Genomic DNA, 23221 nt, shown 5'->3' with positions numbered 1-23221 from the left:
AGGCAGACGCTTAACCATCTGAGCCACCCAGGCGCCCAGTGACAGTGATATTTGGTCATATATAACCATTCTTGACTTTCTTCTGCCCATGGTTTTTAATAATGGACAACTGTCATTTATAGCCAACATCTTATACCCATCATGTTAAGCCAGCAGTAATTAAGAACACAGTCTGCTTTCTGACATAGCCTCTAAGATCCCATCAGTTGTTGATGAGCCATTATATTGTTTTGTAAAGAAAGAAAAACTGCCTATTGAAGAAAGATACAATGCTTTCTTATGATTTATTTTGTTTATAAATATTGAAAAAGCTCCTTCAAACTTAATTATACATAGATTTTTGACTTCAAATAACTATGCTTTTAAAAAAATAAAAATAAAAAATAAAACATAAGTGAAATAAAGTAGGGTATTCTCAAAATTTTTTTATACTCAATATCCAACTCTTAGTCACTTTTTGACTCAGAGTTGTCCTTGCTATTAAGAGTATTGGCGATGTGGCATTTCTTAGGACGATCTTTAACTGAACTAAAATTTATTGGTGCTGGGCTCTAATAATATTCAGCAAGCCTATATTGGAGTCTTGCTTCTGGAATGTTGCTAAACATTCCTAGTTCACCAGCTCCTTCAACCCCTCTATGGCCGTCCATTCTTAGGGGTTAAAAAGTGCTACACCCCATCTCTGGGGCATTCTTGAAAGCATTTGACACTTTTAGTTCTGGGCATGTGCAGGAAAGAGCTCAGGACTGCTTCTTAACAAAGATTACAGGAAGCATCCTGATTTCAGGATGTAAAAATGTAACCAAAGAGAGATCTCTTACAGTGATACACAGTAGTGTCTAGGTAATCAAGAAGGCAAATATTAATAGTTTTGTTTTGAATGATGATAATATATTATAAAGCCAAGTGTGAAGGATTTTTGCAATGTGGAGAGCTTTAGTTTTTTGTGTTCCGTTTGTTTAGCTTATTTGTTCTTCTGGAGGAATTTTTTTTGTGAAGAACAGCAAGTTTCAAGAAAGCATTTGGGAATAAGGTCTAGAAAGACAAATCTTTTGGGTTTGGAGTAGGGAGTAAAAAGGGAAGTAAAAAAGACATAAACACATTCACACAAATCATTTTACAAACCAGAAAAGAGATGTTGAACAATTACAAGTAGCACAGTGAAGCATTGCTGTTGGTGGTTTTTGTGTTTTACATATCTAAACGTTTTAAAAACTTTCTCTGTGTATATTAAGTATAGAAAAATAGGGGAGTATAGGAAAAATTTCATACATTTTCAGGGACCATTTACTGTTATATTTTGGAGAGCAATTTGTGGAACTGTAATATTTAGTTAACGCTGTGCTATATTTGCATAAAAAGTATAACTAGTTTATGTGACAGATTTAACTTAAATTTTATTTGTGCGTATCTAATTAGTCTAAAGCAGGACATCCTAAATGAAAAGACTGACCTGGAAGCAACATTTAAGGAAGCTGAGTTGGCAACCTGTTCTGTAGAATTATTTTTGCCATTATTTAAGGATACTGTTGAAGAGATTAGTTTTGAAAATGTGAGTACCTGACTTATGAACATCTAATAAAATAGACAGCTAGCATAATACTCAGAATGCATTAACTGCAGTCTTGTATCGAAACACAGTTATGCTCACATACTGGTATTTGATATTAAAAATTGCAGGTTTATCAGTCTCCTATGTCATTAGCTGCAATTCTTTTCTTCAGAGATAATCTCAGGCATGCACTTGTTAAGAGGCTAACCTTGGTGCTTAACTTATCCAAGATTGAACTAGAGAGTCAACTATTTCAAGAGTGAATTTAAACAAATATTCTAAGAGATGAAATATATCTATTTTCTATAGTTTTGTATAGAATAGAAACCTGTATTCTAAAATTTCAGTGTACTGAAGTTTGAGTTAGAGACAAAAATAGATTGTATTCTATTAGTTTCATTAAAATAAATGCCTGAAACACTTCGGGGTTTAAGCCCTTATTTTGATTTCATTACTTTAATATACAATGTACTTTATTTATTTATTTATTTATTTTAAAGATTTTATTTATTTGACAGAGAGAGAAAGACAGCTAGAGAGGAAACACAAGCAGGGCGAGTGGGAGAGGGAGAAGCAGGCTCCTGGCTGAGCAGGGAACCCGATGTGGGGCTCGATCCCAGGACCCTGGGATCATGACCTGAGCCGAAGGCAGACGCTTAACGACTGAGCCACCCAGGCGCCCCTGTGCAATGTACTTTAATGTACTATTAATAAGCTTGGCAAAATTTACTCTTACTATATGCAAAAATGATTTTGTTACTAGGATAAAGTATTCTTTGATAATAGCAATGTTGTATTTTAGAGTGTCTTAATGCTGTATCTTTTTAGATTTTTTTTTTTTTAAATGCTGTATCTTAAAATGGGTATGTGGTTCTTATATTTTGTCAGGCTAATCTTTTTGCATCCAATTTGAAGAAGATTTCTGAACAGAAGGAAATATTAACAAAAGAATTAGACACTTTTAAACGTGTAAAACAAGCTTTAGAACATCTTAGAAAGACAGAATACCAACAAGTAAGGACCCCTAAGCACTAATTTAATAGATATATTTCTCACTTGAAGGATTTGCTATTTCTGAAACTGTAGAAATTGAATTATTGGTATATTTGAAATGGAAATAATTCTTGAATTTTCGTTTGAAATGTCAATCATGAAACTAACCCGTACTCTTAACGTTTCACAAATAGTTCTACGTGAAAGCAGCATGTTTTTATAGAAAATATATTTGTATTTTCTATCTCAGAATTTTTCATTGTTATATTTCATTTCAGCTGATGAAAACAAAATTTTCTTAGAATTTAAGCTCCATTGTACCATTGTATTCATACATTCATTTATTTTTGGGGTTAGCAGTTTGTTGAGAGATAATTCACATATTCACCCATTTAAAGTGCACACTTCAGTGATTTTGAGTGTATTTGCAGAACTGTGCAGCAATCCCCACAGTCAATGTTAGAGCATTTTCATCACCACAAAAAGAACTCCACCCCACCCCCAGGTCCTTTAGAAGTTCGCCTCCCTCCCAACCCCACCCACCCCTCCTTACCCTATTATCTCCTTTCTGTTTTTATGAATTTGCTCATTCTGGAAATTTCATGTAAATAGATTCATATAAAATGTGGTTCTTCATAACCGCCTTTCATTTAGCATAGTGCCTTCAAAGTCAAATATGTTGTAGCACATGTCAGTGCTTCATTCCTCTTTATTGCTGAATAATATTTCATTGTATGGCTATTCCATTTTTATTTGTCCATTCCTCAGTTGATGGATATTTAGGTTGCTTCAGTTTTTGACTGTTATGCATAAAGCTGCTGTGAACATTTATTTACAAGTTGTTTATATCCAAGAGAAATGAAAATATATGTATGCCAAGCAATTTCACTGTGTCCTTCTATAGAGTCCCAAGAGTGGGCTTCATGCAGTCCATGAAATTGTGTATGCAATTTTGCATTAGATGTACATGGCACAAATACTTTTGGGTGAAAGGAATTCATAGCTTTTCACATTCCCAAGCAGGAGTGTGACCCTCAAAGTGAATAAACATTTTTCTATGTTCTCATTTAAAATATCTACATAGAATTCTTTTACTAATGTGCTGTGATTCTTTAAAAATAATCTTACTTGCTAAAATTAAGGTGGTTTATATTTTTTACCTATTTATAAGCAGCATGGTGAGCTTCCTTTGTATACAAGATTTTTGTGGTTTTTGTGTCATTGGCTTGTGTTGTCTGAGGTGTTATTTAGAAATTAGTATATAATTTCATAAACTGTGGACAAAAGATGATTTGGAACACTTAGGCAAAAATCCATCTGATGACCTTTTTAAAAATCTGAACTGTGCATAATAGTTGTCCGTCTTAATTTCTTAAGTGATGCTTATTCCTCTTCCTACTTTTATATGTAGAGAACTATGTTTGTCAATACTGATTTATAATATCTTTTTTTCATAGGTAGGGGACAGTTTATCCAGCATGTTAGAGAAGCTAACTGATAATGAAAGTGAAAATACTGTAAGTCTTTTTATACTTTGTGTCTACTCTGACATTTTTTATTTATATGTTGCTTGGTTTTATAAAATTAGCCAACATTATCCAAATTGTGATATTTCTAACTCTTACATTATATTTGCTGAAGAATCTTAAGAAGAAGGTACTTGAAAAGGAGACCTATATTCAAGAACTTTCTTGTTTGTTTCAGAATGAAAAGGTAAGCAAATTTTGAGCTTAATCCATCATATTTTCTTAATATTGACTCCCTCTTTTTCTTCTTTCCATCCTGGCCCCCATATCCTCAGAAATAGACACAGAAGTGTTTTTACATTATTTGGATATTTTACAAGTTTTTTTAGTTTCTTTTTAAAAGATTTTTATGGTCTTTAAGTCAGGGTAATTGCATAAATCACTATATATTAGGAACTATGAATAAATTTGTATCTCAATTTTAGTATAAATTAAGGAATTTTAGTGTTTATAGGAGCATTTTAGATATAATTTACTTAGGATAGGTAGGAATTTTTAAAAGGAGATTATCAGGAGCCATTAAATAAAAGGGGGGAGGGGAAAATAGCCCCATAGTTTTATGTACAATTTATAATGGGGGGGTCATGGTTAATGTAAAGTGGTGCTTTGCTTTTTATCAACTTTTTAGATCATGTCTAAATATGGATAAAGTTAAAGATTGTGGAGAAATATATCAAATAACACATTTTTTTGGTTTTCTATGTTACAGGCAAATGCTTTGAAAGCAAACCGTTTTTCACAATCAGTAAAAGTAGTACATGAACGACTACAGCTCCAAATTCATAAAAAGGAAGCAGAGAATGATAAATTAAAAGAATACATAAAGGTTATAAATATTCAGTCATTTTTATAGTTTAAGTGATAAAATTAATGAACAACTATAAAGCCCTTCCTTAGTTCTGGAATTTGGTGGTTTTGGAAGAATTCAATTTAAGTGTTGCCATGGGAAATACGTATCTGAGGCAGATCTTAAGATTTCTGGCCCATCTAAAGATTTGGTTCTAAATCCCAAGATAGAAATGCTCTCTCTCTCTTTAATACCAGTCTAGGAAGGATTTATAGAGCTTGAATTAAAAAAAAAAAAAATCTTTCCCATTATATAGTTAATTTATGTTTATTGTGGAAAATTTGTAAAATACAAAGGAAAAAATTAAAATAATTTAAAAATACTGAAACCATTATTAATATTTTGGGATATAGTATTCCTGTCTATTTTCTACATCTACACATAAATACATAACTCACATTTAGTAGGCAGTCAGTAAATGCCTATTATTTTTTGTGTTTGTCATGAATGGTAACAACCCTAAAATCAGTTACTTAGCTTTGGTGTTTAGAAAACTGAGTAACATTCTTGTCATGCAGTTTTTTTAGCAGTGTCATTAAGGGGAATATTTTGGTTTAAACTCAGTGGTTTTAATACTCTTCTGGAAGCCTCACAGGCACTTTGAAATAAGAACTTGAGGTCACTATGACATGACACAAGCTGACTGGATCTATTGTGTCATTATTTTTGCCAAAGGAAAAGAAGCAGTGTTCTCACTTGGAGAAGAGAAGTGTACAATGATAACCCCCTGGAGTGTGAGGACATCGGTGTTAAATTTCTCTTTGCTTTTGCACTCCTGAATCATGGCAGATGTTTGCAACCTGTGGCATGTTTCAAGACTGCGCTTGGGGTGTTTTGGTTTTTGTTTTTCTTCAAGGATGAAAAGCTTTTGCCCAGTAAGGGGACATTAAGCAGGCTTATGCGGAATGTAAATTTTATCCTTTGTCCTCCTACCTGTGCTTTTTAAGCAGTTTCCCCCATTGGTTCCCTGTGTCGTTTGCATGGGAGTCCTAGGGCATTACAGATGAACTAGAGTTGATATTGCATTAGCCTGTCATGGTAAATACAATAGAATACACGTGATTTAACACCTCAGATAATCATCTATCACAATTTATCTTCCACAAGTTTTAGTTATGTCCTCAAATAGCATTTGGGAAATTTTTGAAAACATTTTCTTCACTTTAAAAATGAAATATTAAGTGATATTTTAAAGTTAATTTTAATAATTTCATATGATAATTTAGAGAATATAAGACTAAAATCTTAAGATTTTGCCATGACATTCTTCTAATACTTTAAATTCCTTTACAAAAACCCTGCTGTTTAGAAATAATTACAAGAAGTTTCATTAGGTTACTGATTTTTCTACCCTCCCTGTAACATACAATTTTGGAATTTAAGGCATTAAGTTATTGGGGGGGGGCGGTCAGAATTTAGTTCTTCGATTTAGGTTTCACAAGGTTCTTTTTGGAGTACAAAGATAATGAACTCAGTTTGGCAACATAAATCTCATTTAATATTTTAGTTTTGACTCCAGTGAGTCAATTCATTTTAATAGGTCTTGAAAAATTTACGTTTTAGTTCTCTGAGAAGTATTCCAAAGATACTTTAACCCATTTTTCTTTCAAGATCTTTATAATATAGCAGTTAGGAATAAATATTTTCACAATTTAGAAGAAACAGAATAATTATCTTTATAATATGCAGCATGTAGAGCTCCTTGGAAATAAGGAAAGGCAAATAGTTGACTTTAAATGTATGTCCATTCGTTTGGCAAGAGACTGCGGAGAGTCATTTATTTTGAAACCATAAAAATAATTTGATAGCTTAGTATACTTCCTAATAGTGCTCAAATGTGGGATAGGATAAATCTAGTGAGGAAGTTCTGACTGGAATCTTGTTCCAAAGGATTTATTTCACCTTGGTGTTTAAAATGCTTTATGAAAGTGTAGCAATTATTCATGGTGTGCTAATGACACCCTGTGGTTTCCTAGAGGAATGGCAGCTGTACTTCCTGTGGAGTCTATTCTCTTCAGTAGACTTGTACTGCTCTTACTCATACTTGTTTTCCCCCAACAACTTACTAAAACATTTCATGGGATTTTTTTAGTTTAAGTAGACTTCTAGAGACTCTTTAACAGTATTTTTTTTTAAGATTTTATTTATTTGTCAGAGAGAGAGCACGAGCAGGAGGAGCAGTAGGGAGAGGGAGAAGCAGGCTCCCTGCGGAATAGGGAGCCTGATGTGGGACTTGATCCCAGGACCGTGGGATAATGACCTGAGACTAAGGCAGACGCTTAACCGACTGAGCCACCCAGGTGCCCCTGTTTAACAGTATTTTGCTGCTTGTCTTAATCTACCGAGTGCACTTTTCAAAGAGGGCTAGTCTTTAAATCTTATTTAATATGTACTTCTTAATCTAAATTCTAGTGGAAGTTAAAAAGCATAGTTTTTATTGATCATGGAGTTAAGTAGAAAACCCAGTCTTTTACTTTGACTCCTTTGATTTTTTTCATTAAAATGATTGTCTAAGAAATGTTAAACTAAAACCTAAATTCTGTAATATTTTTTTTTTCAGTATTATACAACTTTCAAAAAATGTAAAAGCATTAAAGCCTTAGGTCTCTAAATTCTTAGATATTTAGTAGTCAAATGCTTTAAATACAAAGCCTTAAAATAATTTGAAATAAAAGCATGAGAGTTATCACACTAAATCATATCCATCATCCACCCAGCCTATTATTCTGTCTCTAGTTATGTAAGGAAACAGTCATGCCCAATTAACACCATCAATTTCAATGGATAGAAACATGGCCCTCAAACATCTTTTCACCCTTACTGTTGTGGATCTGATAGTTATTCATCTAAACCTCTTCAGTCTTGGAATAGTAACTTCCATAAGGTTACTACTCATTGGATAAAGCAGTAGTTTTATTCCCCTTGATGTAACTCTTAAATGTCAAGGCATGCCCCTTAATTCTAGTAAATTAAAATTTGCAAAATAAGTCTATCTCATCTACATTTTTTGTGATCTATAGATTTTGATCTTACGTCCTTTAAGCCTTTATCATTTCAACTGAAAAGCCCTGACATATGTAGGGAGCTACTGATTCCTTTGAGCTTTGTGTAATTTGTTTGAATTGTCTTCAGCTCAATTACAGTTTTTGATTTTCAGTAACTAGTACTATGTATAATATTCTAGATGTGAAATTTTAACAAGTTCTAGTTAATTACAAAAGTTTAAAAAATGTGCTGTAATCACCAGTATTAGTATCTTTAATAAGAGTAGGATTAGTTTTATGTAGGCTTATATATTTTAAATTTGCATTCTATAATGTTACAAATAAACATTGGTGAAACCACCTTTCTTTACTGTTTTGCTTTTTATTAGTCCTATGATTAATCCTTTTGATAAAATCTATGGAAGATTATTTACATATTTTTACAATGTTGACATAAACATTGGAGTTCTAAAATAATTTAAGTACTACTAATATTTTTTTAGAGCTTAGAAACCAAGATAACTGAATGGAACTTACAACTGAGAAAGAATAAGCACGAAGCTGTAGCAATGAAAGAATCAAGCAAGCAAAAAACTATAGCTCTAAAAAAGGCATCTAAAATTTACAGACAAAGGCTTAAACACTTTACTGGAGACATGGAAAACCTTACCTCCCAAATTAGAGATCAGGTGAGTTTATACATTCTTCCTTAACTGTCCTATGCCCTTAGGTTATGTAGTTAATGTCATATTGCTTAATATAATAATCTTCTCTTAGTGCTACTGATGCTAGGAAAACCTCACTCACACTCTTTTGCTTTAGTCTGTTTTGAAAGGTTACAGAAAATGTCACATTTGCATATTGAATTATATCAGTATTTCCTTGGGAACTTTATTAAAGGATATAGTAAAAGTGTCCCAGTGCATCTATGGCAAGCTAAGGGTAGCACTTCATACATATTCCCCCTTGGAAATGGACAGTGTACATTAGCATATTAAAGGCCCTGAGTAGGCAAAGTAAAACAGCATAATGAAGAGTTTTGAACTCAGAGTTTCTCACCACTTACTTAACCACAGAACTCTTGTTTTACCCACAAAACAGCTCTTGGAACTGGTTCTAAGGAACACCAGTTTGGGAAATGCTGATTTATGTTATTAGACCATATGACTGTATTCAGTAATTCACTTCATTTGAACTTTGTAATGCACTTAAAGCCATTCACTGACGTAAACACACCATGTGAAAGTTATCTTTGGGTGTAGTACAAAGTTGAAAACTGGACTTAGTGCTTTGTTGTTTTTGTTGAATTATTGTATTTATTCAATTAGCAATTGATAAAACATTGACTCTTTTTAATGTCTCATGGGTATTCCACCTCTTAAGAACTGATGTTAAGGCTTATAGAATTATTACAAGCTTTTAGAAATGAAAGTGGACTTGCATAAACTTTCTTGTGTAAACAAAACAACTTGATATTTTATAAGCTCAGGTGTTAACACTTAAAGATGAATGACATTCAGAAGAATCTAACTAGACAAAAAGAATTAAGGACTAAGTTCAAAATCTACAAGGTCATTAGACTGAGTTGAATGCCTGAAAATATTGTTGAGTGGTGAAAGCTAATCAAGTCATTAACATTCTCGGGATTTTCCTGTTTAGGTAGCATCATGTCACGCATACCCCAGATCATGGTATAGGAAGGCTCTTCTGCTTGTTCATCTTGTGACTTTGGGTGAGGTATTTAACCTCTCTAAGATTCTGTTTCCTCATCTATAAAATAGGAGATAATAATATTCCTATTTCATATGATTGTAGAGAGGACTAAATGAGGAAATATATATCAAAGCACAGTGCCTGGCTATCCTACAATTTTGCCATATTGGCCTCCTTTCTGTTCCTCTAATGAGTAGAGTTTTATTGTTTGCTGTTATCTCTGGCTGTAATGTTCTTCTTGGATTCACAATAGCTGGTTCTTTTTTGATCATTCAGGTATCTTTTTAATTGTCATCTCTTCAGAGGGGCCTTCCTTGACCACTCCTTTTGAAGTAGTCCCACAACAGTCATATCATATCTTGAATTCCCTTCATAGCATTTATTTTATAGATAAAATTTCCGGGTATCTTTACATTATAGTATATTGCCTAACTTACACTTCATATATATTTATATACATATATATATATATACACACACATATATATATATATCCCAACTTACATACTTCATTGTGCAAATTAAAATTCATTTTACATAAAATATGAAAACAGAATACTAGGCTTTATTCAACGTATCAACAACATTACTGTAAAAAAGTATAAGCCAAAAAAGTCTTGCATATAGTAGATGCTAAATAAATGCTTGTTCTGTGACTGGATGAATGATAGAAGGAAAGAAAGAAGCCCCCAATAAATACTGTCTGCTATCATTATTACTTCTGGGTCTTCTGATTAATAATTATTGTTATTGTCCTCCCAGTGAGTTTGTCGTCCTGTAGAATGTAGACAGGGGACACAATGACTATAGCTCACTAGGTGGGTTTGTAAAGAGTAAATTCATTTGACAGTTATTTATTGAGCATCTTCTGTATGCCAGGCACTTTCAAGGCCCTAGCAATGAACAAAACACAAAAATCTCTACCTCGGGGAGCTCACATTCAAAGTCGACAAGCCACTACTATAGTTTTCATGTCTTTGTTGACAGTAACAATGTTTGAAGGTCAATGGGGGTGACCTCTACAAAACAGCTTGACATCATTATAGCAACAATAAATAAGGCTGCATTATTAAATGCTATGGAATTAGGGAATTGCAGATAGCTTCTATATATATCAAAAGAGGGCTTCCTTCTCCTCTGATGCTTATGTGGTTGTTATCATCTTCTATATATAGAATGCAAAATGAAAAGCTCAAGAAATAGGAAGGAAGTTATCTTCATTAATTATGAAACATTGTTTGAAAATAGTTATATCAACATCCTTAAAATGTAGTGTTGGAACTGCCACAATGCGCGTTAAAACAATACTACTATAAAGATCCTATCAACATTTACTTTAAAAGTTTCCTATATTCAGAGTTGTACACTAAAATTTTCCATATCGAAAATTCCATCCTTTATAGGATGTTTCCTTGTTTATATTGTATTTGTGTTTAGAGCCCTGCACGAAACCAAAGTGTTACTCAATTATCAGATGAGTACTTGATATATTTTTTAGGAAGCCAAGCTGTCTGAAACAATTTCAGCTTCCAATGCCTGGAAAAGTCATTATGAGAAAATTCTAATAGAAAAAACTGAATTGGAAGTTCAGATTGAAACAATGCAAAAGTAAGAAAAAAATTTAGAATCTTTGTACGGGTTAATAAGAAGTGTTTTCAGTTCCTTCCTCTTTAAGCAGTTTGCATTTTGGTTCTTCTGGATTACATGTGGTGAAGGTTGTCCATATGATTCGATATTTTTGCTATTATAATTTTAAAGACTTTTCTTATTCTATTCTAAAAATACAATAAAATGATTACCCACTAAAAAGTGCATTGGTGTTCACATTTTGAATTTTGTAGGTTAGTATTTGGAATTGGGTATGTGTCATCTATTATTTGCAGTTAAATGTTAACACTACTTTGTCTTAAAATGGAAGTGATAGTTCTCTACCAAACAAGAATGTGTAAGTAAGAATATATAACAGAGCTTACAATAACAGCACAAATGCTTTCAAAATTCTAAAAATTACTGTTCCTTAAAGTGCCTTAATTGCATAACAAAGAAAATCAATGAGTAAAAATGCCTATCTTTTATGCTTTGAAATTTATTACTGATAAACTAATATTAATGAACCCTGCACATTTGTTTTTAAATGTTTTATTTTCTGTATATTCTCTTCAGTTTTATCATTGTAAACTAGCATGTATAATTCGCTTCTAGAGGTGAGTTATTGCCTCACTTGATCCTTTTATTTAACCTTGGTCTTGAGATTGTGTGTATGTATGTGCATGTGTGTGAATGAGAGACAGATGGCCACTGAGATAATAGTTCAGATATTTTACTGAATAGCAAAGGGAATGGTGTGCAATTTTTCATTGGCATCCTCAGTGAGTAAATATTGCTAATCAAGGTTTTGCGGGTAGTAGCCTGGCATATAACTGCTTCCTGTTCACTTTGTTCTGTGACCTGTACTAACTTTAAAACCACGTACCCTAGCAACATAATTTCAGAAACACACTTAAAAAGTATTATTTGAATGAAAATTTCTATGACTTTTATAAAATATATCATTTATCTCATAAAGGCAAGTTACAAATCTTTTGGAAGACCTGAAGAAAGTGGAAGACCTTGGAAAAAATTCATGTGAAGAAATTCTTAGAAAACTTCACTCAATTGAATATGAAAATGAAACTCTGAATCTTGAGAATACAAAATTAAAGGTAATGTGTGTCCTGGGGCGATGGCTGGCTCAGTTGGTGGAGCATGCAGCTCTTGATCTCGGGGTTGTGAGTTTGAGCTCCATATTGGGTGTAGAGATTACTTAAAAATAAAATCTTTTTTTTTTTTTTTTAAAAAAGGTAATGTGTGTTTGTGTGTATGTGAGTATATTGTCCAATGACAACTTAGTAGAAGTAGCTGGAATGGTTGCATGATTAGGATAGTGCTCTTGTGTCATTTTGACCTTTATGTTTGTAAGGGTATTAGAAGATCATTATAATATGCAACTTCTAAAGCTACAGATATATCCATATTTATATATCTATATATACACATATAGACACACATATTTGTATATAGATTTTTAAATGTTTATAGTTATATATACACAGATATATGTTAAAGTTGTTTTCAGCAATATTAAATAAGATTTATGAGGTTGAATAACTGTCTCGACTTCTAAAAACTTTATTTGTTCTTCAGTTTTAGCTGTTGAATCATCCAAAATTACATTAACTTTAATGCATAAGATTTTTTTCTAGGTGTCATGGTTACGATAGGATATAACCTCAGGCCTGGTCTGTTTGAAACCAGAAAGTATGTTCCTGGCTGCTTCATAACCAGAATTTTCCAACTTAATCAAATCCAAGGGGTGATTGGTTTGTATGTGTACCAGAGAAAAAAATGGGGAAGAAGTTTTTATACTTTCTGAGAAAAAAAAAATTGAGTTCTCACTTAGAGATACAAGTAACCAGATGAGACTTGGTTAAAGATGACTGCATCGGGGCTCCTGGGTGGCCCAGTCAGTTAGGCATCTGCCTTCAGCTCAGGTCATGATCCTGGGGTCCTGGGATGGAGCCCTGCATCAGACTCCCTGCTCAGCGGGGAGTCTGCTTTTCCTTCTCACTCTCCCTCTGTGTCTCCCTCTCTCTTTCTCTCTCTCAAATAAGTAAAATCTTAAAAAAAAAAAAAAGATGAGAGCATCATTTTCAGCTCTTTAATACTATTTTTGGAGGATCGTAAATAGAACCCAGAAAAGAATCTATGTAAAAAGGCCAGAGTTGGCAGTTCAAAGCAGATATGGCATCAGAGAACCAACCCTCTTTTTAGCTCTCTCTTCTGCCATTCCTAGGTTATGACCCTCATGATCCAAAATGATTGCTGGAGATTGCCAGGGGGAAAAGATGAGTTATAGCCCACCCCCCTTTTTTTTTTTCATCTCCCCTTAGGGAGACTTCCTGTAAGTTCCATACCACTCTACTCTTCTACTTAATTCAGGCACATGGCCCCAATTAAGTGCAAGGGAGACTAGGAAATGTAGTCTTCTAGTTATCCTGGGCTCTAGCCAAATATGAGTACTCATTATTTCCTGCAATTTGTTCATGTTTTCCTGTATCTCTTCCTGTAGTTTTACTATATTTACAGTTTGGAATCATTTTTCCTAGTACCTAAGACCTACCTTAGTTCAGCTCAAGTGCTACCTCCTCCCCAAAGTCTTTTCAATCAGGATGAGTCTCTCTTTATAAACTCCCATCTTTATATGCCCAGAATGCCCAGGGAAGATATGACATACACTTAGCTCTCCATGAATATTTATTGGAAACAATTTTATTATGTTTATTTTCTTAATTTCCTTGATAACCTTCAGAGAGAAAGGATTAAAATAATATTTCATCAATTATAAATCTAATTTTTAATCAAATGGTAAGTAGAATTAATTTTAAATTACATAGGTATGAGAATCATTGGGTTAAAGTTTACATCTTATATTCTGTTAATAATTCGGAAACATGTATTTTTAATGTATTATTCTTTGGATTTTTGTTTAAGGAAAAAAACCTAGGTGTGTTTGGCATATGTTTCTGTAATGTAAAATTGCCTAGATGTATTTTGTTACTTTTAATGACTTTAGAATAATTTTAGATTTTAAAACATTTCAAATGAAAAAAGAATCTAGCTGATACTGCTTCCAAGACCCAGTGACCTCTTCTCTTGAAATTGTAAGAGTTTATTTGGATGGTTGTAAGTTCTATTTGTTCACTATAAAGAGCTGAAAAAAACCCAGAAAAGCATAAAGGGAAAAATTTAAAAATCACTTGTCATCTCACAACTCAAAGAAACTAAAGTTACCATTTTAGCATATAGTTTTGGGGATTTTGGACTAGTTCCAGTGTTTTGCTACTATAAATAAAAATGTGGGTAGTTTCTTTGAGTCTTTTTGCCTGTTTTCTTAGGATAAATTTCTAGGATTGTAATTATATGGTCAAAAGGGAGGCTCATTTTTGGTGTTATATATTTCCAAATTACCCATCATATGGGTCACTATATTTTTCCCAGTACTAGACAATTTTAAAACAAATCTCTCCCAATTTGCTAGGTGATCTCATCTAGTGTTGGGCCTTTAATTACTGTCTATATCCTGGGGGCTCTCAAATTTGTATCTCTAGCCTAGACCTTGCCCCTGAATTCCAGACATATCTTCTATTGCCTACTCGAAATCTCCACTTAGATATTTAACAGGTGTCTCAAAGTTAGCATGTTTAAAATAGAGCTCCTGTATTCCCCCAAATGGCTCATCTACAGTTGTCTGCATCTCAGTTAACAACAATTATCCGACCTTTCATCTGGTGTCATCCTGGACTCCTTTCTCTCCCACCTGCTTCCAGTCTGTCAACAGATCTCCTTCACATAGATGTAGGATTTGACCACCTCTCCCCAGCACCACTGCAGTTGTCTTGGTTTAAGCAACCATCATCTCATAGTTGCGGTGACTTCCTGACCCCCCTTTGCGTCCGCCCTCGCCGCTGCAGTCAGCTTTCAGTGCAGCATAGCGTAGTTCCCATACAAATGTAAGTCAGACCATGTCACTGCTCCACCCAAAACCCTCCAATCATATCTGGTTAATAAACACTTACAAAGCATTGTTCCATCTGGCTTTCCAGTACTTCACTGACCTCATCTCCTTCCATTCTCCCCTTTGTTTTCTCCCTTCCTGCCACATTAGCCTTGCTGTTTTTCCCCTAACTGGCCAGGGCTTGTCCCACCGTTGCCGTTCTCTGTGGGAATTCTCTTCCCTCAAAGAGCCACACTTCCTTTCAGTGTTTGCTCAGAGGTCCCTTTCTCTGGAGGCCTCCCTGGCCCGTCCCCAACATGTCATTCCTATCCTGCTTTTGTGTATGATCTGTTTTACTTAATATTCTTGTTTTTTGTTCATCTGTCCCCTTTGTGTCTGTCTGTATGTGGAGTACATAAGCCCCATGAAGGAAGGGATTTTTTGGTTCTTTCATTCATTAATAAAGGAATATCCAGTGTCTAGAGCATTTTTCAATAACTAGTAAATGTTTTTTCATGTATTTTTCTATCATGTACATTTCTGTCTTTATGAATTACCTATTCATTATCCTTTATATGTCTTTTTTTCTAATTAATATGTAAGAACCCTGTACTAAGGGTATTAATCTTTTGTCATAATTTGTTACTCTCTTTTACATTTTATTTGCCTCTTAAATTTTTTGAGGGGGCAATGAAATTTAGAGAGATATATTTACACACATGTATCGGTACATTTTTTTTTTCTTTTATGGCTTCTGTTAAGTCTGTCACATTTCTGCGTATCTTATAAATAGAAGCACTGACTGCCTGCAATCCAGACATTCTTTTCAAGGATGTATAGTGAGCATCCTTGGAAGATGGCCATGTTTTCTTACCAAAGGGTAGACGTGCTTACTGCCTGTTAGGAGAGATCTGGGTTCCCTAAACTTGGGGTTGCTCCTCCGCAGTGCATCCCACTGCGTGTGCAGGTGGCATCTGGCCCTCATTGTGTCGCTCTAGGGGAACCGGGGCTTGGGAGACAAATGCACATCTGACATCTGGCTACTGCTCTTGCTGTAACCAAGTTTTGTGTCTCTGACCCAGGAGTCTCAACGTCTTCTGCTAATATGCGTGAAACTGTTCCAGGCTCACTTGTCAACTTGGAGGGTAAAATCCCAAACCCTTACAGTGCTTGATGTCTTCTTCTGATTTTATGCTTAGTAGGGGTTTTGCTATCCTAAAATCAAAATTTTAGCTGTATCTTCTGTGAAAAATTTTAAAACTTTATTTTTAAAATATAAGTAAATATAGAAAATAATGTTGGGTGGAGCCAAGTAGTTCATCCATTTTTTCTTTCTAATAGTTAAACAGTTGTCTTATTACCATTATTTAGTGATCCATATTTTCCTCATTGATTTAAAAATTCAATCTTTATCATATACTAAATATAACTTTAGTGTATTTTTCTGTTTCTGTTCCATTGACCTCTATATTCTTACGTTGGTATCTTGAAATTTTTAGTTCTTTATACATCTTAATATCTAATACGTACTGAGATTCTCTACCTTAATAGTCCTTTCAGAATTATATTAGTCTTTCCCATTTATTTTTCCGTATGAGTTTTAAAATTAATTTTTTCATATTCCCCCTCCTCCCAACTATTATGCTTTTGGTTGAAATTGCATTTAAAGTGTTACCCATTTGGAAAAAACTGATATGTCAAATAGTATGAGTCTTCCCATCTAAGAACATGGTATTTTAAAAGTTTTAGAAAAATTTAAAAAATATATGTCTTACATACAAGTCTTAGTATAGTTACTCATGAATATTACTGACTTTTGAAAATACTTAAATTGAAGTGGTAATTATATGCAGTAACAGTGATTATTAACCTTTCGATAAATGAGTTATGTTTTTATAATCCTAGCACTGGAGTATAAATGAATTCTAATGATTTACAAAATCTATTTATATTTTCCTTGCTAGACTACACTTGATGCTTTGAAGGATGAGGTGGTTTCTGTTGAAAATGAACTTTTAGAATTGCAAGAAGTAGAAAAACAGCAGAAGACCCTTATTGAAGTATGTAAAACTCAGGTGATTATTGCACTGATTTTATTGTTAAATTTTGTAGGCAATTTAAAACACTGTATTTTTTTTATGATCTAAATGAGCAGAACTGAAGAAAGGTAGAGCTATTATTTTATGATAGAATATATGTCCCATATATTTCTTAAGGTCCCACATATTTTTATAAGTAGATGATTCTGCTGACTCCTGATTCAAACATTGACTGTGTATGTATTGGCTATTCCTAAAAGTAGATCTAAAGTTAATTATGTAGATGTAATATAAATCTTATGAATAATATTGTTAAACTTAGTATATTGTCATCTTGGATATTTAATGGCATTGATTTAGAATAATAACTCCCTTCTAGGGTCATTAAAACTCAGTACTCCCTTTTTCCCAATAAATAAAATAAAATTCTGATTTGCTCACATGAAAGACCTGGATAAGAGTTGTGAAAATATATATGGAATAGAGCTGTGTTCAGTGGCAGTTTATAGAAAACCTTATGTTTTGGAAACTTTGTAGTATTCAAGAAAAACTTTACGAGATGCAGGTCCCTAATGATGGTAACAAACTGGTCAATAAAGAGCTGGGTTTTACTGGAAAAGAGAGCATTTGCCTTAAAGAATAATGAACTAAAGATAAAAGCTTAAGGAGGGCATCCTGTTGATAAGTAGGAAGGAAGTTCATCTGGATGTTAAGATGGAAAGATGGAGTCAAGACATCTAGTTAGAATCCTGCGGTCATGTGGAACTTACCAGAGGTAGGATGGAGGTTGTGGTGGACTGTGGGCCTGTTACTGAGAATGTCAGCTGGGTCGTCCAGCTGGGTGTTTGGGTTTAATCCCTCAGCAAGAATAATGTGCATGTTCTAGGCTCTGAGCTTCGTATAAAGGCCTCAGATTTTTTTTTTTTTAAGCATTGTTTTAAGTGTAAAATAATTGGTATGGGAGCTAGTTTGGACCAGAGATTGATTTTTTTTTTAAGAAAACAAAAATGTATTTTATTTTGTTATAATAAATGTGACTTTTCCCAAAACTGCATGTGGACATACATGTCAGCATATTTCAGTTACTCCTTAGTCTTCAGATTTTTTTTTTTTTTTTTGATTCTTTAAGGTGACCTTGACCTGCAAATAAAGATCTCTCTAATATTCAGGCTCAAGGGGAGGGTCTAGAAATATTGATGTGAAAAGACAGGTAAATCATAAAAGGATTGTGGATTGGAGCAACCTCAGAGCCCTGAGCGATTTTTGTATTAAAGTAGGAATAACATTAGATAAAGATTTTGAGGGTGTTAATAGGGAAATAATGATTTGTTTAAAATTAAAAATTCAGATGTTTAGTTTTTTAATTTACTTTATGGTCTTAATAAAATATGTTACTCTAATAATATATTTTATTTTCAGATACAAAAATTGCAAGAAGCAGCTGAAATGGTGAAAAGCAGATGTGAAAATTTACTACGTGAGAATAACCTAATTACAAAAAACAAAAATAAAAAATTAGAGAAGGTGAGTTTGATGTTTTAAGCAATAAAATAATATTTATGTTTTATACTTTATGAATATTATACATATTCTTTTATTGTGGTCATTTTCTCTAGTTTTGACCTAGGAATTATCTGTCTTAAATCTCTGTAAGAGTTTGTTTTCTAAGGACATAATGTTTCCTCCAGGCTTGAAATGTTTGTTTGTATGAATGTTTTTTTACTTTTTCCTTAATATATGGAAAATAGCATAAGTGTTTAATTTTTCTGATATAAGAGCAGACTCACATATCTCAAAAAAAAAATGGTTATCACTTATCACGGGCTTCATCAGCCACAAATATGCAAATTTGAATATCTCTCCTTTTTAATCCCACTTTTTTGTTTTGAATACTAAATCTTTTGTGTCTAAAAAGTAAAGTAAAGTAAATATTCGCTGCTAGATGCTTTTTGGAAGAAAAATAATATTTAAAAAAGCAGCATGATTTCCCTTTTATCACCCCATTGCAACAGAGTGAGGGGAAGGCCAGTGTTGGCAAGTTATGATGTTTTTGTGAATATTTTTAACTTTTTAAGTGAAACCACATCCCTCTTTGGGTCTTCTTATGTTGTTTTGGTAAGGAAGCAGTGGAAGTCGTAGGACACTGACTCCCGGCTGGAGAGGTCATGGGATGTTACCAGTCACTTCCAACTGAGTGTAATAAGGTGACTGTCTCTGGGTTGCCCCCACGTCTTGGGATTGAGAAGTCTGAGTGAGGCACAGTGTGAAGAAGAGGTCAGCCAGAGCAGGCATTCTGCTGGTTAAACAGAGATAAAGATAGCCCACCAAACATGCAACTTACTACTTTCTTAGAATTACTTTTCACCTATTTTTAGCAGCATGTCTAGCATTTCATGTGTCCTGGTCTCTGTCTCTCACGAGAGGTACCACCACAAAGGTCTCCTCTTTTTGCTAGGCAACACTGTAAATAAAAGTCTATTAAAAAACCGGTTCAGGAGGCTGATGGGGCAGAAGCCTGTGATTTTCAGATACCGTGAGTCACAATGTCTTCTAACTGGTATTAAACCAGAAAAGTCATTTTTTTTTTCTTAAAGATTTTATTTATTTATTTATTTATTTATTTATTTGAGAGAGAGAGAGAGAAACAGCATGAGAGGGGATAGGGTCAGAGGGAGAAGCAGGCTCCCCGCTGAGCCGGGAGCCAGATGTGGGACTCGATCCCAGGACTCTGGGATCATGACCTGAGCTGAAGGCAGTCGCTTAACCAACTGAGCCACCCAGGCGCCCAGAAAAGTCATTTTTTAAGATGAAATTTTTCCTTTTCCTTTTCCACTGTCAAGTCTCCTGGTTTTCTCATGGGCTCTCAGATGTTTGGGGTCCCAAAGGTGTGCTTTGTTCTCGTTTTATCTTTTGTGATCAAGAATGCCAGATGTGCACGGTAGCTCTAGGTGTTCCCTGTCTCAGGGAAAGACTCTAGCTCTTGTGTTTTCCTCCCTGTAAACATCCTAAATGCCATATGTCTGGTTATTTTTTCTTAATTAACCGTGTAAGCATTTCTTAGGGGTGCTTCTTGTCACATCTCCACAAAATTGTCATGGTGAGGCACTGCAGTGGCCAAAGGGGTGACTGTAGATAAAATTAGAGAGACTTGCTCCTAGTAATATTCATGATGAAACAACAGTCTACTGAGGACTGATGATATGAGCTATCTTGACATAATACACCATAAACCCCACCAATCTGGACTAAGATGAGTGCAGCAAGCCTATTCTAATTGAAATATCTGAGTTACAAGATTGACAAAGTGACAGTTACTTTAGCTAGATGGCTGGACAGTAGCAAACGACCATACCAGCTTTACTAGTAATAACTATGCTTGAAGATAAATGACAGGATTCAGAAAGTTTGCTTTCCTAAGCAGGTTAAACATTCTCCCCTGTAGGCTGATAAAACTGTATCCATTGACTCAACAAACTTTTTTAAAAAATATTTTTAAAATTTTAACTCTAATGTTATTAACATACAGCGTTGTATTACTCAACAAACTTTTTGAAAACCAAAGTACAGCCCACTTTTGAGGTACGTGTTCTCTATAGCAGAGTCTCACTTAATGTTTATTCATATTTATTTGGTTGAATCTTTTTGTTTAAAACCATTATACCTAAAATACTTACTATATTACGAGCATATCTAGTATTTAAGATAGTAAAAACGTTAATGCTGAATGTGTGACTTTGCACTTATTTCCCTAATGCTACAACTCAGTTGAGAGGCCAGATGGAGTCTCATCTGCAGGAGTTAGAGCGTGTCCGCGATTCCTTGACGGCGGCGGAAGGGAGGCTTCACGAGTGTCAGGAGAGTCTGCAGCACTGCAAGGGGAAATGTGCAGACCAGGCGCACACTGTTAGCGAGCTGCAGGGCCAGGTGTCCGGCCGGCATTCTGCTTTCTACTAGATACGTGAAAGGAAACTTTGGAATGATTTCACCAGTTGAAGGCACTACTGTCAGGGGTTGATTTTTTTTTTTTTAAAACTCCCATCTCTATCAGTTTATCAGTTTATTGCAGATGCTGTAATATTCTGCAAGCTATTCTTTTAGTATTTTATCATGAAAAATTGGTAACTAAAATTGCTCATTTTCGTTTATTTGTACAAATCTATATTTAGATATTGCAGAACATGGTAACAGCATGAGAGAAGGAGCAATGCTATATTTACATATATATTTTTTGACATCAGGATAAGCTAAATTATTGTAATTTACCTTACAAAAATTACAATTTATTTTAATTAGAATTATGCATCGAGTTCATTTGGATTCTTCTCAGTTATTTTTTTGCCAACATATACTTTTGTACTTCATCAAAACAGAGATCATGGGTGCCCAGTTAGTCACCACATAGCCACCTCCTAATTCAATGCCTAGCAGAGTAAGTGCTTAATAAATATTTCTTTAATTATGTTTTTTCAAAGATGCATGTGCAGGGAGGTAGCAAGTGTTTTTGTTTATTTGCAAAACAATTTTAGGAACAATTCCCTGTCTGTCTTCCAAATGTAATCTGGATTTTATTTATTTATTTATTTATTTATTTATTTTTAAAGATTTATTTATTTATTTGAGAGAGCGAGAATGAGAGAGAGTACATGAGAGGGGGGAGGGTCAGAGGGAGAAGCAGGCTCCTCGCTGAGCAGGGAGCCCGATGTGGGACTCGATCCCGGGACTCCAGGATCATGACCTGAGCCGAAGGCAGTTGCTTTAACCAACTGAGCCACCCAGGCGCCCTGTAATCTGGATTTTAATTTTGAAATACATCCTGTTTTTAAACATGCAAACAAAATTTTGCTAAATTTAAATTTCTGAGAAGAGATTTTTCTAGGAAAATGCCAAATCTGTATAGATAACCTAAATTATTAATTAAATTATGAGAAAAATTCTATTTTCAAAGCTTCTTAAAATAAATATAGCTTTTGAAGCAATGGGAAGAATATTCTGTCTTGGTATTGGCAAATTGTCTTTGGTTGATTTGCTTATTTTATTTTGTTTCTCACAAATATGGTTTTTACTTGTAGTTACAACTTCATAGATAGTTAATTATCAATCACTGTCTTTAGGTAAAACAAGAAATTATAAGAGTACTTAAAAATCCAACAATAGGAGATTAATACTGTGTAGTCTTCAAATTTACTTAATAAAATAAACATCCTTTTCCAAGAAAGCATTGTTCAGAATGTATTATTTGCTATCTTTCAGAAAAATTTTTAGTAGATGATTTTTCATGAGGCAGTTTAGTGTTTTTAAAATTAATCAGGAATTTAAGAGCTTGTGTTTTAACAATGCAATATTTCTTTGTGTCTCTCTGTGTAGTAGTAATAATAATATTTATGTCTTCTTGTTTTTTATGATTATTCTAACAAAGTATATAGATTTCTTTGGAAGTTGGTTATAAAGAAAATAACCAGGAAAACTTTTTTTTTCCCCTTTTAGGTTGATGCAAATCATAATCTTCTGAGAAAGCTTTCTCTGGAAGAGGAAAATTATCTTATTCAGTTGAAGTGTGAAAACCTTAAACAGTAAGTATTAAATTGACTTAAAATTGGTGTTACATTTTTCTCTACACACTATAATTTTAAAATGTATGTTTTCTGTAAAAAGAAAATTAGAACAGATGGATGCGGAAAATAAAGAGCTTGAAAAGAAGCTGGCAAATCAAGAAGAATGTCTTAAGCATAGCAATCTTAAGTTTAAAGAGAAATCAGCAGAATATACAGCATTGGCCAGACAGCTGGAAGCTGCTTTAGAAGAAGGAAGACAAAAGGTACAGATGGCCTTTATTTAGAAACTTTTTAATTAGTTTACCAAAGAGTCGTCTTTTTAAACAGACAATATCTCATCTTACCAAACCTACAGTTATTGTATTTATCCTGATGACAGGGTGAAGAGAGCAATTACATTTCTGTTTTTTACTTACTTTTCCCTTTTGGAGCTAAACAGCTGTATATTACTGGTGCAGTTAGTTCACTAGGTAAATGATGAT

At 33.8% G+C, this 23221-nt stretch overlaps 1 protein-coding gene across 8 annotated transcripts in view; it reads left to right on the top strand.

Annotated features, from left to right (window-relative positions):
* Positions 1-23221, top strand: part of ODF2L (outer dense fiber of sperm tails 2 like) — a 72502-nt gene that overhangs the window by 41210 nt on the left and 8071 nt on the right. For 5 of the 8 annotated variants that reach the window (XM_081818725.1, XM_081818720.1, XM_081818724.1 and 2 more), the window contains 13 exons: positions 1420-1552; positions 2441-2566; positions 4003-4062; positions 4187-4258; positions 4781-4897; positions 8406-8591; positions 11114-11223; positions 12182-12317; positions 17113-17223; positions 18607-18711; positions 20953-21111; positions 22672-22757; positions 22840-23002. In XM_081818725.1, coding sequence (XP_081674851.1) covers positions 1420-1552; positions 2441-2566; positions 4003-4062; positions 4187-4258; positions 4781-4897; positions 8406-8591; positions 11114-11223; positions 12182-12317; positions 17113-17223; positions 18607-18711; positions 20953-21111; positions 22672-22757; positions 22840-23002 — 1564 coding nt within the window. The remainder of the gene's footprint in view (positions 1-1419; positions 1553-2440; positions 2567-4002; positions 4063-4186; positions 4259-4780; positions 4898-8405; positions 8592-11113; positions 11224-12181; positions 12318-17112; positions 17224-18606; positions 18712-20952; positions 21112-22671; positions 22758-22839; positions 23003-23221) is intronic. The other 3 variants (XM_081818721.1, XM_081818726.1, XM_081818727.1) reach the window with 3 other exon arrangements.

This window comes from Leptonychotes weddellii, chromosome 4, assembly GCF_054177405.1.
Source record: "Leptonychotes weddellii isolate Sample4059 chromosome 4, ASM5417740v2, whole genome shotgun sequence".
Classification (NCBI taxonomy): Eukaryota; Metazoa; Chordata; class Mammalia; order Carnivora; family Phocidae; genus Leptonychotes; species Leptonychotes weddellii.
This window is presented reverse-complemented; position numbering and strand designations above follow the sequence as displayed.